The following is a 19,254-nucleotide window of genomic DNA, read 5'->3' on the forward strand; positions in this document are numbered from 1 at the left end:
GTCTGAGTCTGCGCTGCTGCTGTGGCGGTGTGTGCTGACACTCTTTCAGAGTGATGCGTCTTCATTAGCTGCTGTTCTGTGCAAATTGTGCCTTCATACCCATGTCATCCTGCAACGCGGCCACCATTTGCAGGCAACACAGTACTGTGTGGGGACACACTGTTTGTATGGCTGTGCCCTAGGCCATATGGGCTGAGGGCATTGTTGTGTGCTTCTGAGTTGCTCAATGTTAGTTTTGAGGCCCACCCTCCCGGCATCGGGGACATCCTGTCTTGTGTTGGTGTTTTGTGTGGCCTGTGACTTGGCATGGCCTTGCTTGGTGCATGGGGCATGGAGGCGCTAGTGGCATGTGTGTGCTTTTGGAGAGTGGTTGTGTCCGGTGCTGGCTTTAGGGGGGTTGCGTGCATGATTGGGATTTTGGTTGTGTATGGCGTTCCCCCCATGTGAGGTGAGTTGTTTGTGTACTCACCAGGGTCTCGGACTCCTTCTACTCCGTGTACTCCCACCGGCGGCAGCGTGGCCATCACCTTCTCCTCCCAGGGATGGTATTGTACCCGTCTGCGGGGCGGCCCTCCTCCAGTGATGTTCCCCTGGTTGTGATCGTCCGTCATTTTGCGGCGGACCGTCCTCCGCAGATCGTACCACCTGGCTTGGCACTCATGCCTGGTCCTTCTGGTGGCCCCAACAGCATTCACAGAATTGACAATCCTCTGCCACATGGCTGATTTTTCGGATATGCTGGTCTGTATGACCAATGTTCCAAAGAGCTGTGGCTCGACTCTGATGATTTCATCGACAAGGATCTCCAGCTCATCCTTTGTGAACTTTGGATTCTTGTTAGTGGGCATGGTGTGGGGTGTGGGTGTGGATGGTTGTGGGGGTGTGGATGTGGATGGTTGTGGGGGTGTGAGTGTAGTTGTGAAGGTGTGTGTGTGTGAATGTGATGAGGGGGTGTTTGTGATGGTGGTTGTGTGAAGGAGTGCAAGTGTAAGGTGTATTGATGGATGTAGTATGGTGCAGTGCGTTGTCTCTGTGGTCTGGCAGTAGTGGATCTGTTGCAAAGGATCATGGTTTGTGTGTGTTGGGCCTTTTTATTGGTCCATTTGTGGGTGTGGCTGTGTTTGAACTTTGGGTGGGTGTGTTATAAGGAGTGGTTGTGTTTTGGGCCTCTGTTTAGCTGTTTGGTAGTTGCAGGTCAGTATATAGGATGTATTTGGGCTTGTTGGACATGTTTTGTGGTGTTGTGCGAATCGAATTGACTCTCCTTGTGTTGTTTTGCTTTGTCCTGGTTCAGTACGAGTGTTTTTTGGCGTCTGTACGGTGCGTACATGGGCCATGTTGTTGTACAGTGCTGACCTTTGCTATGGCTTAGTACGACTCGTACATGCGCGATGTTGGGTGAGGGTGCTGGTGTAGGGGCCTGGGGTAGGGTGGTACAGACACGGGCAGGGTGTTGGTCCGCACCATCCATAGGTGGTGGTGTTTCGCACCGTACATACAGAGGGGGCTAGGTGTACGCTCCGTACATAGATGAATGGGGGTACACTCCATACATACACGGGTGGGGGTACGCTCCGTACATACACGGGAGGGGGTACGCTCCGTACATACACGGGTGGGGGACGCTCCATACATACACGGGTGGGGGTACGCTCCGTACATACATGGGTGGGGGTACGCTCCGTACATACACTGGTGGGGTGTTAGTACGCTCCATACATACACGGGTGGGGGTACGCTCTGTACATACACAGGTGTGGGTATGCTCCATACATACACGGGTGGGGGAACGCTCCATACATACACTGGTGGCGTGTGGGTACGCTCCATTCATACACGGGTGGGGGTACGCTCCGTACATACACGGGTGGGGGTACGCTTCGTACATACACGGGTGGGGGTACACTCCGTACATACATGGGTGGGGGCACGCTCCGTACATACACTGGTGGGGTGTTGGTACGCTCCATACATACACGGGTGGGGGTACGCTCCGTACATACACTGGTGGGGGTTCGGCGCGTACATCTGCGGCCGGGGGGGGGTGTTTGGCGCGTACATACGGGGGCTTGGGGGGTGTTCGGCACGTACATACGAGGGCTGGGGGGGTGTTCTGCGCGTACATACGGGGTCTGGGGTGGGGTGTTCGGCGCATATGCGGGCACATGTCTCCATGGTTGCTATAGGAGTTCGGTCCGTACGGTGTTTTTTCCATACGGTTGTAAAATCGGAAGGACGGGACGGATCGTACTTGCGCGGTCGGACTTCATTTTTCCGATTCGTACGTTAAATCGTCCGGGGATGTGTCGGACACATTTTCCGACCCGAGGACGTGTGGGGAAATTTTCCCAATGCGATTCGTATGGACTTTTTCCCATACGAATCGTACTTGGCAGTTTGTATGCTACTTGTGCGATTCGTACGGACAAAAATCTGGATACGATTCGTACGGGGAAAATTTTTACAGGATCGGAATCGGCACCTTTATGTCTATCCCAAAACAGTTAAAACGAAGTTTTTCCTTGGTTTACTGAACACACTATTTCACATTCCTCAATCTCACTACCATACCAGTCACCCAACAAATATAGAAAATAGACAATTATTAAAGCCCAAACAATAAGTCCAAAAACACCTTGACAAACCTGCCTTGCTGTTTGGATTACCCGTGGATTCCGTGCATCTGCACCAACGCCTCGCGGAACCCGCTGCGCGGGTCCCGCTTCGCAGAGGGGCGCTCTCCTTCGTGGGCTGTTAGCTGCTGCTGGGGTAAGACAGGGGCTGAGGGCTGCGAGCAAGAGGGCTGGGACTACATTTCCCAGGAGTCCCAGTAACCCTGCCCGTTCCACCTGGGCTGCTCTCCCTCCCCGCCCCGCCCCCAACGACCGGGTGATCAAATACCGGCTTGCCCTGCACTTCGTGGGACACCTTGACAAACCTGCCTTGCTGTTTGGATTACCCGTGGATTCCGTGCATCTGCACCAACGCCTCGCGGAACCCGCTGCGCGGGTCCCGCTTCACAGAGGGGCGCTCTCCTTCGTGGGCTGTTAGCTGCTGCTGGGGTAAGACAGGGGCTGAGGGCTGCGAGCAAGAGGGCTGGGACTACATTTCCCAGGAGTCCCAGTAACCCTGCCCGTTCCACCTGGGCTGCTCTCCCTCCCCGCCCCGCCCCCAACGACCGGGTGATCAAATACCGGCTTGCCCTGCACTTCGTGGGACACCTTGACAAACCTGCCTTGCTGTTTGGATTACCCGTGGATTCCGTGCATCTGCACCAACGCCTCGCGGAACCCGCTGCGCGGGTCCCGCTTCGCAGAGGGGCGCTCTCCTTCGTGGGCTGTTAGCTGCTGCTGGGGTAAGACAGGGGCTGAGGGCTGCGAGCAAGAGGGCTGGGACTACATTTCCCAGGAGTCCCAGTAACCCTGCCCGTTCCACCTGGGCTGCTCTCCCTCCCCGCCCCGCCCCCAACGACCGGGTGATCACCGTAAGAGCCATATATTAACGTGTGAATACCGCTGCGCGGGAGCTCGCGCGGGAGCTCGCCGGGAGAAGGCCGGGACAAGGGCGGGACCGTCTGTGGCCGTCAGAGGCCGAATGAGGCCGGGCCGGGCCACCTTCCTAACATTTACCACTCAATATTTATAACATCTCATGGTATCACCTAACAGACGTTTTAAATGTTTATTTTGTAAACATTGCATCTGACCATAACCAGGCTTGTGTCCTCATTGTTAGTATAACCGCTTTGACCTAACTTTGCCCATTATTGTACATAATTTGAGGTCTGAGGTTGGTGTTAATTTGGTTACTTGTATATCTAAAGATGACCCTAAGATCTGGCAAAGAGAGGCAAGTCCAGGTCTCCACCTCTAATGGCACTTTTACGGGTACAATTGACCAGTTTTTTAAACGCTCTACTGCCATACTGGAGAAAGAAATCGCTCTAGTTGAAAAACGTCTTTCACTAGATATAATTACAGGCAAGCGATCCTCTCTTGGGAAAATTAATGAGGCAGTCTCCCCCATTCCGCTTTCCCTTTTAGACACTGATAGCAATGATGTTAATACAGATTTAGTGCTTGTAACTGTTCCTGAGACCCAAACTGTGGAGTTAGCGGGGACGGGTCAAGATAGCTCATATACCACTGCACATGATAATATGCTAAATGGAGGGACTACTATTTTTTTAGACCAGCCTGGAGAGAAATCAGGTCTCTCGGACTCACCTAATCTTAATATCAGTAAGGAGCAAGTGACTTCCCCTCCCCTTTCACAACCTCTACCCTCACAGAACCCTGGGAAACGTAAAAGGTTAGACTCTCCCGACTTAGATGAACATATTGAGGGGGCGGGAAGTACTATTGATTCACCTATACAGTTGCCTAATACTAATGTGGTGGTTCAACTTGAAGACCACAATACCACAGTTAGTATTGCAGAAGGCATACTTCTGGCTAAGATAGAGTTACTAATGAAATCCCTGCTCTTACCACTATTCGAAAGGACAAGACTATTGAATACAAAAATGGATTCCTTGGATAGGTTGGTTAAAGATAATATAGCATCTACAAACAGAACTCTTGCCAGTTTAGCCCCCAAAGGCTTGCCCCCCACTGCCCTGTCATCATCGAAGTCTACTCTGGTGAATAACAAAGCAGGGGCCTCAAGTTCAAAAGCGGGACCCACTACGTTAAAAGCCCCGCAGCCAACAACTGTATCGGCCCCCAAGAAAACAGTTAGCTCTGAGGGCGCACCTAGACAGAAGGCCGCAAAGCAACCCCAGGCCAAGAAAACTCTTAGTAGTCACGACCAAAACATCCGGCCCTATATCAAACCTATCCCGAGGAAACAATGTGTTAATCTCCCCCCAGAGTCACAGCCTTACACCATCATCTTAACTGGCGTGGCTCCTTTAGTAGATGGTAAAAGAGAAACACACAAGGACCTCTACAATAAAGTAACATTCTGGCTTAATAAAAATCGCCTGCTCCCACCCAACATGAATCCTGAAATTCTTAATGTAAGAAGGGTGGATTGGATAGGTTATGGTAAGAAAGATCTTGAGGGGGACTGTGTGGTGATAAGTTTCAGAGAGCCATGGGTGGCTGAATTTATCAGCAGGGAACCTAGATACGGAAGAGTTGGGGATGTGCAAACATTATTGTTGAATTATTTCTATCCTGCTTTATATACAAGTAGACCCCACACCCCATTTCAACATTCTAGAAGAGACAGGCCAAGAGGGAGATTTCACTTTGATACCCCAGTCTACCCTTTGTTTTACCCGCACCTCACAAACCGGTTTGCTCCGCTATCCGGCTTGGAAGGTGTGGATTGACTTGACAATCTACTACCGATTCCCGGGCCGAGTGAAGTTGTACTGAGTTCCCCTAACCCTACTCCATCTCCCAGGGCTGAGATTGTAACAGGGCTGAGTGGTAATTCCCAAGGGGAGGTAGAAAGGGTAAAACTTCCAAATCCCACATATAGACCCCTGGTCCCTGAGGAGACTGTGAATCCATTTAACAACTTGCCGAAAGAAACAAGTAATACCCTCACAGTTTTGTCTTGGAACATAGCGGGATTAAAAGGGAAAATGTTTGAGGATGACTGGGGCTCTTATGTGGACTCTTTTGATGTTATCATTTTACAGGAAAGCTGGTCAACTGATGCCATCTTTCGGGTTGGCTATCTTAACTACTATAAACCAGCCTGTAAAGGACCTAAAGGTTGTCCTTCAGGTGGTCTGGTTATTTGGATCAGACAATCCCTAGCCTTTAAAATTATAGACATTCCTACCTTAAGTAGTGATATTCTTGCCTTGAAATTGTCTGGTAAAAATAACGAGGACTTTTTTCTGATTAACATATATGCAAGAGGGCAACCTGGTGGGAAGCCTGCGAGAGCAGCTAGCGATTTAGATTCCCTATTAAACAATATTACTAGCGACAAATGTATAATGGTGGCAGGTGATTTTAATTGTTCTTTTGAACCTTTTCCTAGTCTTGACAAAGAAGGATATGGGGAAATCGATCAAATTTGGAAAATTCCACCATTATCCATCCCTCCAATTAAAAAAGTTACCGAGGCCGCAATGCAGTGGTTAGGCCTCTGCCTTGAATGGGATCTGCGCGCAGCTAACGGTAGAACTAAATCAGATTCGATGGGAAAGGTCACTTTTGTCAATTCCCAGCATTCGAGCCGTATTGACTACTTCTTAATAAAGATAGAGTTTTGGAAAATTCTAGAGGATATGGAAGTAGTCCAAAGATCTGAAAGTGACCATAATCCCCTGGCAATTAAATTACTACTGAATGAGGGTCTCAGATTGGATTCTGCATCCACTACCGTTACAGCCGAGGCTGTTCTCACGAATGACTGTAGAAGGGTACGCTGGACTAGGCTTATAGACAACCCTACCGTATTAGAAAGGGTTGCGGTGGAGGTCTCAGCAGCCACCAATTCGATGGTACCCATAGTTAATGAAGGCACTTCCCTGGAAGAAATAGGGTCGATCCATGAGTCTCTGTTTAATAAGATTAAAACTTTTTTTAATGAACCCACAAAAGGAAGGAATAATGGTCCAGTACCAACTAGGACTAAATGGTATGATAAATCTTGTCGTCTTGCCCATAGCACCCTAATAGCTGCTATTAAATCCAAGTCAGCCAATGATATTAGGCTAGCTAGGGTTAATTACAAGAAAGTACTTAAAGAGGCAAAAACCAACTGGGACGAACAGCGCTGGTTAGATTTATACCAAGCAAGCACCTCATCTAACCAACAAAAATTCTGGGAGGTTGTGAGGTGGGGTGGGACTGGGGACTCGAAAGTCCCTGTTAACCATGTGCCTGCAGAACAATTGGTCAAGCACTACGCGACGCAGTTTAGTAACACGGTACGGATCTCCCACACTTGGGAAGATGCCAGTGTACAGACTGCGGTGCCCATACTTGACCACATTGTCTTCACAGAAACAGAAACTGTAGTTGCTCTTAAACAAGTCCAGAACGGTAAGGCCCCCGGTATGGACTGTGTCCCAGCGGACCTTTTTAAGTATGACCAGGTGCATTGGGTTCCGTACATAACTACCCTAGCAAATGCGATAGCTAGAGGGACCAGGATCCCAAATTCATGGAAAGGGGCAGAGATTCTGCCCGTGTATAAAAAAGGGGACAAAACTGATGCAGGAAACTACCGACCCATCAGTCTTATTGATGCCCTACAAAAGGTAGTGGCTAGAATGCTTTTAGGAAAAATCGACACCTGGATGACCGAAGCTGACATTCTCTCTCCATTACAAGCTGGCTTTAGGGCTCACATTAGTACTGTAGATCAGATCTTAAGATTTGTTATGATCTACTGGAAAACTGTGTTTTTGAGAGGTGGCACGATATACGCTGCATTTGTGGACCTCAAATCAGCGTTTGATTTGGTCCCCAGAGGAAAGATGTGGGCTGCATTAAGAAAGATGGGAGTTCCTTCTGCGCTCCTAGAATTTACCATCAGGATGCACGAGGGAAATTTTGCTAGAGTTAGGTGGGGTCGCCAGGGCCAGGTCACAGAACCCTTCCCTGTGACTCGTGGAGTGAGACAGGGCTGCGTCCTGGCCCCTACCCTTTTCATACTTTTTATTAATCAAGTGGTTAAGTTTCTCTCAGAAACCCCTACCGATGCCCCATCACTGGGTGGGACTAAATTCCCCCTTTTAATTTTTGCTGATGACACGCTCATATTGGCTAAAACACAGAAGGGTCTGCAGGTAGCTATAGACAAATTTGTGGATTTCTGCAATGAGAACGATTTAGAAATTAACATCAACAAAACCAAATTTATGGTCTTCACAAAGAAAAAACCACAGAGGGGCAATGTTACGATGAACGGGTCTAGTCTGGAACAGGTTGAAGTTATGACCTATCTTGGTGTGACAATGGACTATAGATTACGCTGGAAAGAGCAAATAGCGGCGCTTAGCTTGAAATTTACGCGTCTGTCCGGTTGTCTGGTGAAGGAGCAGCGGAGTTCTCTGACCAAAAGGGTATTGCCCGCTCTTAAAATATATAGTGCAAAAATCAGCTCTGCCATATTATACGGGGCTGATATATGGGTTTGTGTGGACCTGGCTGTCCTTGATAGGATACAGAACAAATTTTTCCGAAACCTAGTCAGTCTTCCTCCATCAACACCCGCTCTACCACTATTGATGGATATGGGGTTCCATTCAATTAAACATCAAGCCCAGTACAGGATGGTGGCGTTATGGAGACGAATATGGTCCACACCGGAACTTGCCATGTTTGCCCAAGAGCTTCAGGATGTTAGATCACAACAGGGGGCAGGTGAAATTCCATGGTTTAAGTCAATTAGAAACACTCTTATCGGATTGGGCCTCCCCCAGTTGTGGGTTGAGCCGGGCTCTCACATCTTTCCCTCTAAGAAAGATTTTAAATCTCTCTTCTGGTCTATGGTTAAAGATGAACACGTTGCTCTTTCGGAGAAACCGAACCTGACCGGTCTGTTTCTGCTACATAAAATAGTCCCCCATACCGAGTGCTTTTGGGATGTAATTGTCAAAACCTTAGATAGGAAACTTTACTTTCAGTTCCGTCTAGGTACATTGCCATTACGGGCCTTCACCAGTGGTTGGCAGAAGCCGGCGACTTCACTTTGTCCATGTTGTACTGACCATAAAGAAACAATAGGTCATTTCTTGTTTGTTTGTAATGCTTACCGTGAACCACGCCACAAGTGGCTAAAGCCTATATGCAATAGATTAAAGACCCGGTCGAGCAGTGAAGCCTTGCTCATTCTAAGAACTAACACCTCTGAATGTCTTTCCATTGGATTGGCCAAATTCCTTGGATGGGCTTGGTTATTAAGGTCTAAGACAGTTTGTAACATACCGTCATGAAAAACCCATATAGTACGTTACTTTACTAGATTGTGTCTCCGACCAGTATTGATGTTGTGTCTTTTTATATGCATTTGTTCAATAATAATCTTTTCTTGTCGTCTTTATGCACATATTTAATTTAATTGAGGTTTTAATCAATTCTTAATTCTTTTTGTTCTATTGTTCTTTACGCTTAATTTTTATATAATGTTATTGATTATGTAATATTGTTATTATTTATATGTATGTAAATATTTTGTCTTTTATGAAGAATATCCGAAATAAAGACGTTAAAAACTGATTAATAGTACTGATTAATTTTGTGACCAGTCTTCTTTGGGACAGTTGTAAACTCATTGACAATGCAAGAAGTTTAATCTTGGCATAGGCAAAGCACCTGGGAAAACTGCATACAGCTTACATATGATAGACTAATTGGCAGTGGATCATTCTTTATAGAAAGGTCATGTGACCGGTGCATGCTGCAAGCTTCACTGGCTCCGGGTGAAGGCCAGTTGATTCTCAGGAAGTTCCCAACAGTAATTACAGGACAACTTTTGTCAGTCAGAATAACTTTATTCGGTCTAGCTAGACCATAAAAGTATAAAAGAACATTAATACATACATCAATCGAGCCATAGTCCTCATACCATTATCAACATAATCTTTAAATCGTTAAAACAAGTTAGCTAAATAGTTGGTAAAAACAAAAAAATCCATACCGACAAATAAGAATAGTTGCGCATCACCTAATACATGGTTACAGTAGCCCTCTGCTCATGGCGCGTTGGATATAAAGCAGTTAAAAATCAGATCTTCACAGTAGGGTGACTAGATTAGATTAAAATAGAAGTTTGTAAAGTGCCTGGTAAGGTTACTACAAACGTAGTGTCCCCGTGATAGGATTTCTTCCTAACCTTCAATCGAACAACCGCAACCCCATGCCAAGATGTTTAAGTGGTCAGGAATTGCCTAAAAAAACAGACCAGCACTTCTGAGGGCTGCATCCTAACATCAAGCGGCAGCAGATTCCACATTTTAGCTGCAAGAAAGCTAAAAGATCTTCCTCCCAGGCGAGCTCTTTGAACTTTTGGGACAGTCAACCTTGCAGTTCCCGATGATCAGAGACTCCTATTAGGCCAATAAAGTTTAATCAAGGGGAACAAATATCTAGGACCTTTCCCGTTTATGATTCTAAGGCAGAAACATAGGGCTTTGAAAGTACCTCTGTCCTGCAGAGGGAGCCAATGTAGTTTTACAAGAGCCGCACCCAAAGGGGAGTTATGGGGCTGATGTTCCACCTATTAATTACTTTGGAACACTCTCTGGCGGATGGACCGTTGGTTCCTGCTTGGCAGTGTAGAGGAAGAGATATACGGAAACACTATTTACAACAAAATTTGCGGACCCAATAACTCATGACTCTCAAGGATCACGTACTCCAATTTCAAAGTTAGTTGATTTATTACAAAGCCAAGAATAGTTGGACATACAGACGAGATTGTAGAAATACATCGGAACTAATACAAAACCAAACCTACGGGCAAAGTTTACTCGATGAAGCATAAACAGAATGACAACTTCCAGAAACAGAACGCAGGCAATAAGTGCCCCCACGTCTATGTCAGACTTCATCACATGTTCATAAATGAAAAGCATTCATCTATCCCTACTATAACACTAAGGTCACATCTCTACTTAGCATTTTCTCCCACGCAAGTTAGGAAAAAGGTAAAGGTGTCAGTGCGTGAAGACTTCCTAAGAAGAACACTCACGTTGTATGCGTCAAGTAGCGTAAGCTACAGAGCTTGTTCTAAGATACTCCTCTTCTCCTAGTGTTTCCCGCTCTTCTCCTAACTCCACCCCCTGGACACTGTCCCTAATTCAAACTTCAAGATCACAAAACATGCCCATTCGGGTCTCCTCATCGACCCTTCCCACTGGGCATCTTCTCATAGGTGAATTTGCTCTCCACCTCTGCTCTCCCAGCTCCTGGCGCGATGACCTTGCTTCCCAGGCCTGTTCCAACAAAAAAGAACACCATCTCCCAATATCAGCTTCTCATACGCTCATCGTATTCATTGCTTCTCCAAGCCTAACTCCTAAAACATAAGCGTTATTCTAACTATCAATGATGAATTCACCACCTGCAACGGAAAATAGTGAGAAAGAACAACTAAACATTCACATGAAATTCAAACCTACACGATAATCCCTCTAGAGAGCCTCCAGGGTAAGTTACATTTTCAGGCCTACAGAAATCAAACAACATAAGAAACTGGCGTACAAGTCTCATGAAATTACATATAAATGGATGCTTGCTAAGCACTTCTAAATTCACCACGTTACATGGGCACATCAAATACGTGAATAACTGTAAGTGCCATACACAATTAATTGCACGTTAGGCTTTTAGCTGAGCACAACTATTCTATAGTGCAAAGATCTTTCACATTCATGTAAATACAACTATAACACGACACTTTCATGTAATTACGGTACATTTCTAACACCATTATCTAATAAAACAAAAGAATAAATGCAAGTGCAACCTACTCATGATTACAATGCACTCCTACAAATTAAAGAGCACAGCTGCGCTCCATCAGTTTCCCCCTTCTGATGACAAGTGTCATCATCATCACACACCATCCCTGGAGAAAGTACCGACCTAAACAGAAGTTGTAGCCATTCTACCCTGTCGGAACTTCTCTAGACTTTTGAGATTCTCATAGCGACAGTCCTGTAGTCTCTCCATTCTCCTTTCTTGCTTCCTAAGAGATCTCTCAACCCATCCTGCCTAGTACCATTTGTAGGCTTTTATCATTCAGAGCAAAAGAATCACACAGAGTACTACTATGATGATAGGCTTCAGGATGTAACCAAGAATACCCTTACCAAGGTTTACGAACTAACTTCCAACCTTTCCAAATCCCTTCCCAACTTTCGTCCAAACTCCTTCTTCTGCCAGCTCATGTACCTCAAAATGAACAGCAGTAATGTTACTTATGTACTTCTTCAAGTCCATGTTGTTGTCAGGAATAAAAGTATAACACTTCTGGACCTGCAGCATTTTACAGACTCCGTCCTCCTTTGCCAACAACACATCTAACGCAAGGCGGTTCTGAATCACCATCGCTCTTATCGACACCATCTCTCCATCTCCAAGTAACAAAGACTGAGCTGTAATTGCTGATAACTTATCCAAGATGGTTGCTAATCTTCACATCATTTAGAATCACTCCCAAGCTTGGTATCATTGCTTAAACATCACCAACAATCTCTCCTGCACTAGCACCTCTCTTCTTCCTGTTATGGTCTCCATCTTCCAAGTGTTCCAAATCTTCAACATGATATATCTTAGGGAATACTACAGCTACATAACATGTACCATACCAATTCAATGGTAATCGCACATATGCATTCTTTCCACACACAAAATACACATGTGGCACCACTTGTACTGCTTCTTGCAAAAACTTCTTTGTGACGGCTTCAATTGTGAATATGTGATCACACACTCTCTGTCCTACATAGATCTTGTTGTAGTAAGTCTGGACCTGTCGAATGCATATGTTCCCTCGCTGTACAAAATCTAAAGCAATTGGACCATAACTTCCCATTGCCTTGTGAGCTGACTCCTCCTTGGTCCAATCAGATCTTCCTTCTCTACGGGTGGGTTTAACCATTAGTTTTCTAGGTCTATCTTCTATATGCAACAACGTAGATGAACCCAATGGGGGATCCAAATAGAGGATTGACACACTGTCATTCACAAGAATGTTAAAAGACCATTTGGTTTTTTAGAAGAACCCTCACCCACCAACCTACTTGGTGGCATGCTTCATCATTGGGTTCCCAGCTGGGCTGCTGAGTGCAACCCAGCTGTGCTGCGAAGCCTGAATTACAGCAGAGCGGGTTTTTTAGGGATGAGTGCATGAAAAGAGAAAAGTGCTAGGAGTGCAGTTTAAAAGTACCTCTAGAGTATCCAATAGTTCATTTTTATTCGTGAGTCTCTAGGGCATGCTTAAAAACAGAGCAGGCATATCTATGAAGATGAAATTAATCTTCCTTATCCCACTTTACATGGTCTACATATTTTAGCCTGGACAAAGGTGCAAAGGCTTTCTTCAGGACCGAATCAAGTGCAAAAAAGTGAGCACACACGCTCAGGTGTGCTATGATGCAGTGAAGCTACCGTAGTTACGGTTTCCACTGACAGTCAATTTGTCTGAAACAATAAAGCACAACATAAAAAGGCAAATCTTAAATACACTTAAAATGTTTACAGTGGAAAACAGGTGTGCTGGTGGAAGTGCAGGCACCCGCTATGAAAGGTGATGTAGTGCTTGTGGTCAACATTCAAGTGCGGTCATCGAGAGCGAGTTTCGGGATCCACATTACACCCCTTCACACAGGCATGCAGGTGTACACTGAATATGCAGTGTCACGCAAAAGGATCGTGCACTGAAGCATGCCGTTGTTGGCTATTAGGACAGTAATGTCAGCGTAGATTAACATGGGAACGCTGCGATCAGCTGTACAGGGACAGTCTGCAGTTAGCCCTAATAGCTATTCCTCCAGGCCATTTACATACAGTGAGAAGAGAAATGGGGTGCTGGCGTACCCCCCGAGAGGGCCTAAAGGCTGTTGTTCTGACCCACCTCCACCCCTCCGGGCCGGATCTCACCCTGACAATGACGTCGTTATGAAGCTCCGCTAGGAAATTAACAATACATTGCTCGATTCCCATGTCTGTAATGATGCTCCACAGTTTGGTCCTGTGAACAAATCTTCATGAGAGACCAACATTCAATGTGTGGGGAAAATCCCTGCATCCATGTGAAGCATTTACAGTATCTGCTGTGGGTACTCATCATAAACAGTTCACTGGCACAAACATTTGGAATACTCACCCATTCAGAGTCAAGTGCCTTGAAGAAGTCAGAGCCTTGTTAAAAAGTGCTTGTCTTAATTGCTTCTTCCATTTTCTTACAGAAAAAAATACTAAACAGCGGCATGTATGCTGGTCCATCTAGAGCACCTTTCAAGTGTGTTCATATATATTTGAGTGGCCACTGGAGGGATAGTGGTACATGTTTCCCACCCGGTGGAATAGAAAGAACAGTTGGCAGGACACACGCCATGTTCTCACTGTAGCTACAAAGCCTGGGATTTTTGAGCAGTTGGCCAGGATAGGCAAAGACCACAGTAACCTATAAATTTGATGGTAGCGCCTTACACCAGCATTTGTTGCCAGAAACTAGACAAGTGAAGGTGGATGGTTCCAGACATTTAATAGGTGAAACATAACTCCAGACCTTTGGGAGTGAAAGGTCATAATACTGAGTTTTAAAGACGCCACGAGGCACATGGAAATTGAGAGAGTGGAAGGAAACATAGTACTACTGATTTAGTGAAATTAATAGTTATGATGCTAGTGATGATAAAGAGGCCCTTTAAAAGCACTTGTCCTGCATCTGTATGACTCTCTGGTACCATAAATCTTCAATGGAAAGAAGTATGATGATTCATTAACCTAACAACAATTTACCATTACTGTCTTAGATGTTTTGAGAGATGAGTCTGTCCAACATTTGTTGTAGAAGGAGATATCTCTCACATCTGTAAAGCTTCTTTTTCTGACTATCACCTGTGAGTATGATACAATGGAAGGGATAATGACTTGACATAACATGACAATGGCAGAAAGGTGGACATTGTGGATGTTTGTAGTTGAAGCTAAAGAGAACAACAGCACATCATGCAGGTAATGAATGATATGGGCAAGGTGAATCCCGGCGTATCTTATTGCAATTATGTATACACTACTAAATCTATGCATGCCATTTTCGGAGAGGTGTTTCAACTCTTTAACAATGTGATTTTCTATTATTTACAGCCTATATACTATTGTTCTACCTCATCTTCTATGCGTTTCTTGCTGGAATGTTCTCCTTGTGTATGTATGTATTGCTGCTTACCATAAGCCCATATGTGCCAACCTACCGTGAAAGAGTGTTCCCACCAGGTAAGTACCTACAATCATGTTCTTATACTTTTATAATTTACATTTGCATTTTACTTTGGTTTACCGATGACAGCATTGATTACAGCCTGAACCATGTCACAGGTGGCCCTGCTGAAATGACTATAGGTCACTATTTGGAGGTCAACAATATCATCCTAACATAAGGTGAATTTGTAAAGTGCATCTTCACTCACAAGGGTATTTCGCTGCTGAATAACAGGTGTTTGTTTTTACCCAGCTCAATGGTGCTTATTTTACTGATCTGGAAAAGATAAAAGGCTCAGTGAACCCACCTGGGTTTGAACCTATGACCAGGAGATCAAATGCAGATCCCTGGAGTGGATGCGTTAGTCCACCTCGCCTCTGGTCCTGACCGACACAATTATCACATCCACTACATTGCCTACTTAAACATCATCACAGTAACTATGTGTTTATTGATCTTAGCTCCACATCCACTTTTGTTGATGATGTTGATAGCACAAAACCAATGTAGTCCCTAGACAGACTTTAGTTTTCCCCGCTGGACCTGTCTCAATTTAAGAAGGTAAAGGTGTCAATTTCATATGACAGTAATGCAGAACACATTTGGTCATACAAGTATGGCAGACAATGGTGTCTCAACCTTAAAGGTTTCATTTCAAGAAGCTTAGCGATACAGGAATTAGTTCAATGTAGTCAAAATGAAATATCTTTCTTTATTCGGGTGCAAACGCATCCATAAAAGATACAACCATACATTTGTACAATAAAAGAAAAATACACCACATAATATGTCAGAAAGCATTTCATGCAGCTAAAACATCATAACATTTTAAAACAATGCAAATTGATAAAACTCTGGGGGACAGGACTGTACACACCCGCGCGCTAAAAGAACTTTACCAATGAAGGCTGCACAAATTCAGTCAATTCTAGAGAGTCTAGATCTGTAAGCGGCCCGCAAAAAACTTATCACTGCACAGAGTGTAAAGGGCTTAGGTAACAACTGTAAGTGCAAGAGTGCTCCTTTAGCCTGCCCAAACGTCAGACATTTTAACAAGGGCCAGAGAAAACGTTTTCTGGACAATGAACATTTTTTACACAATAACACAAAATGTAACATGTCCTGAGGAGATCGAAGAGCACAGCCACAGGACCCCGGTGGTCTGATGGGGAAAAAACCCAGCCAGGGATGCTACAAAATGATGACGCTGATTGAATCTGAAACGGGTGATTAAGAATCTATCATGAGCACTAGTTAGAGCGGAAAAGTACAGTACGATACCCGGAACGACTAACATTACTTACGCCCTCACTGAGGGTTTACTAAGCTCAGTGTTTTCACGGTTCATAGTAAGATATTTGTGATGTAGGTCTTTTATGCAGAGTACCCGGTTGGGCCACTGTGTATTTAGATATCAGGAGATAAAGGTTAAGACATTGGTCCATAGTTGACAAACCTTCCTGGAAGCCATGCTGGACATCCGATACAATCTGGTTATCTGTGGCCCACAAAGACAATCTGGATAGAAGTGCCCGAACCAAAACCTTGACTACAGCATCAGTGAGAGAGAATGGGCGGTAAGATAGCGGGTTATCACTAAATTAGAGTGCAAAGCTCAGTTAAGGAACAGAATTAATTGAAAACTCAAAGATCAGATCAGGAAAATATAGACTATAAAATGGGGAAGAAATCTGGCATAGATTCGCCTTCTCAAGGAAGGGGAAAAGACAGTCTCTCCTACACCAAGAAATCACAGTGGTACATGGTTCACAGGCTCTAAACCAATCAAAATAAAGCAAAAGAGAAACATTTACAAGTGAATACATTCAGCAGGAGTCTCAGAATTCTGCTACATCATGCTTTCACAAGCAACATCTGCACATGGAACAGAAAAGTCACACTGTACGTGATTCTCGCCGGGACAGCTAGATTTAACCTTGACGGCGCACACTGTATTCAGAACAGTCTGTGAAAGTCTTTGTCCTTCTATGTGGAACACATTTTATTTATATCCTACTGAGACATGAAAATACAAATCTATGATACAACAATACGCCACTGTAACAATGGAGTCGGTGGTCCAGTTTGCCTCAGCTAGCTAATGTATGAGTTTTACTATTGAAAAGCATAACAATTCAGCAAAACAGCTATAGCAATGTCGATAGAGAGGATGCAATACTTTTGTCATGCAATACATGACATGTAATACAGTTACTCCCATTACCTATGCGTGTGATGCGCACATTAAAGTGCGTCAGTGATGTACCAAGGGCAAAGTTGTTATTCGAATTCTCAAAACATAACCTTTAGCAGACGTATCGCACACTTGATGCGCCCTGTTCACTTCTGTGAATTGTCTGTATTGTGTCATGTATGTAACACATGCAGTGAGAGTACAGGCCCAATCCGGAGCAGTTTATCCTTTGGTAAATGGGATCCTAAGTGCTTCATTCCTTCTCTGCAACAATCCTAATTCTCGCTCGACTTTGCACCCGAATACGATTTCGAGTTTTGCAGTAATCACTCCTTCGTCTTCAGATATTTCCTGCACATGGTTTTCGCTAAATAAAACATAGCTGAATTTTTGGAGGGAAAATGCAAATATTCATAGTTCTAAATGCATCATGTGGGAAAACATGCAGTATTAACGTGCTAACTCCAATGCTTATTTTGAGCTGGTGGTTTCCGGTGCTCGGCACCGGCACTTAATTCCCCACACCAACACTAATGACAATGCCGCCGACCGCGGCCCCCGCAGGGGGCCACTACAGCAGTAGGCGCCCTAGTGCCGCCGGGGCACCGGTCACCCCTCCCCACCCCCTCCCAAGGTGTCCCCCTCTCCTCGTGTTGTCCGGATATGACGCACAAGCGCGTCACTTCCTGGCCCCTGTGGGGAAGGGGAGGCTATTTAGCCTTCCCCCACCCTCCTGGCGACCTCTTTGTCGCCCCCCACGCCGCATCGCCGCATCTAAGTCGTCGCTTCACCGTCGCGCTTCTGTAAGTAATTGTGAGTCTTGCTGCACCCACTCCGCCCCGGCCCTGTCCCTGGGCAGTACCAGGTCGACGGGGCCCTGTGGCACGGATTGCCACGGGCGGAGGGGGCCCAAGATACATGCTTGTGCGGCGACCAGAGGGGGCGGTATATTTGAGCATGGGGGGGCTCGAAACGCACTTTGTGGAGGGGGTGACTCGCCCATCAAGACGGTCGACTTTGGTCCGGGCGACTAGGGTTCGAGGCTCAGTGGGTACGCGGCGGTTTCAGTTGCGGTGCGGTGCCACCACCCTCCCCCACCCACTGGAATAAGCTGTTGCGCTGTAGCGCAAGGGTTAAGACTGCCGGGCTGGGAGTCATGGGGGTTTCGTTTCCGGCAGCCGCCGTTGGGATAGCAGGCGGCGGGAGGGGGGGTAACTCAGCTCAGGGACACGGGCCTGGGGCTTTCCGGCCCGGCACGCCACGGCCGGGTACTGGGGGGAGCCACTTTCGCTGTGCCCGGGCCCTCCCTGTACAGGGGCTGGGGTTTTCTATTCTGGGCCAGGGGAGGCGGCCACAGGAGACGGTGCAAACCCAGGAACTGTTGCGGCAGGGGGGGTATGTGGAGGGCCTCGCGGGGCTCCTCCCCCCTCACTGCCGATTTGTCACCTCGGTTGTCGTGGGGGACACCGCCTCAAGGTCGCGTCCGCTTCCTGTGATGTGGGCAAATCACTTAATCTCCCCGTGCCCTGAAACTTAGGTGAATACGGTGCTCATGCACAGCGCACTGATTACCTGCGGGTCGAGCCCGCGCTGTGACCCTGGGCGAATCACTTAAGGTCCCCCGTGCCAGAAAATGTACGTGAATACGGGGCTCATGTACAGCGCTCCGACTACCTTCGCGTCGAGCCCGCGCAGTGCCTCCGGGCGAATCACTTAATCTTCCCGTGCCCGAATATGTACTTAAACTCGGGTCCCATGTACAGCGCTCCAATACCGTCAGGCGAGTCGCGCTGGGACTCAGGGTAATCATGTGCAGCGCTTTCCAATACCTTCAGGGAGTCGCGCTGGGACTCAGGGTAATCACTTAATCTTCCCGTGCCGGAATGCGCAGATAAATGTGGTGCTCATGTACAGCGTTCCAATGCCTTCCGGTCGAGTTCGCGCCGTAACCATGGGCAAATTACTTAGCCTCCCCGTGCCCGAGTGTGAGCGGAGGTAAATATGGTGCTCACGTACAGCGTTCCAATGCCTTCCGGTTGAGTTCGCGCCGTAACCCTGGGCAAATTACTGAGCCCCCCCGTGCCCGAGTGTGCGTAGGTAAATATGGTGCTCACGTACAGCGTTCCAATGCCTTCCGGTTGAGTTCGCGC

The 19,254-nt window shown here is 46.4% G+C and overlaps 1 protein-coding gene across 1 annotated transcript in view; it reads left to right on the forward strand.

The window, feature by feature from the left end:
• The window catches only part of ATP1B4 (ATPase Na+/K+ transporting family member beta 4), a 224,561-nt gene that overhangs the window by 111,715 nt on the left and 93,592 nt on the right, over positions 1–19,254 (forward strand). The window contains exon 4 of the mRNA XM_085608101.1: positions 14,796–14,924. Within this exon, the coding sequence (XP_085464227.1) occupies positions 14,796–14,924 (129 nt within the window). The remainder of the gene's footprint in view (positions 1–14,795; positions 14,925–19,254) is intronic.

Source organism: Triturus cristatus, chromosome 5_2 (genome assembly GCF_964204655.1).
Source record: "Triturus cristatus chromosome 5_2, aTriCri1.1, whole genome shotgun sequence".
NCBI classification, from domain to species: domain Eukaryota; kingdom Metazoa; phylum Chordata; class Amphibia; order Caudata; family Salamandridae; genus Triturus; species Triturus cristatus.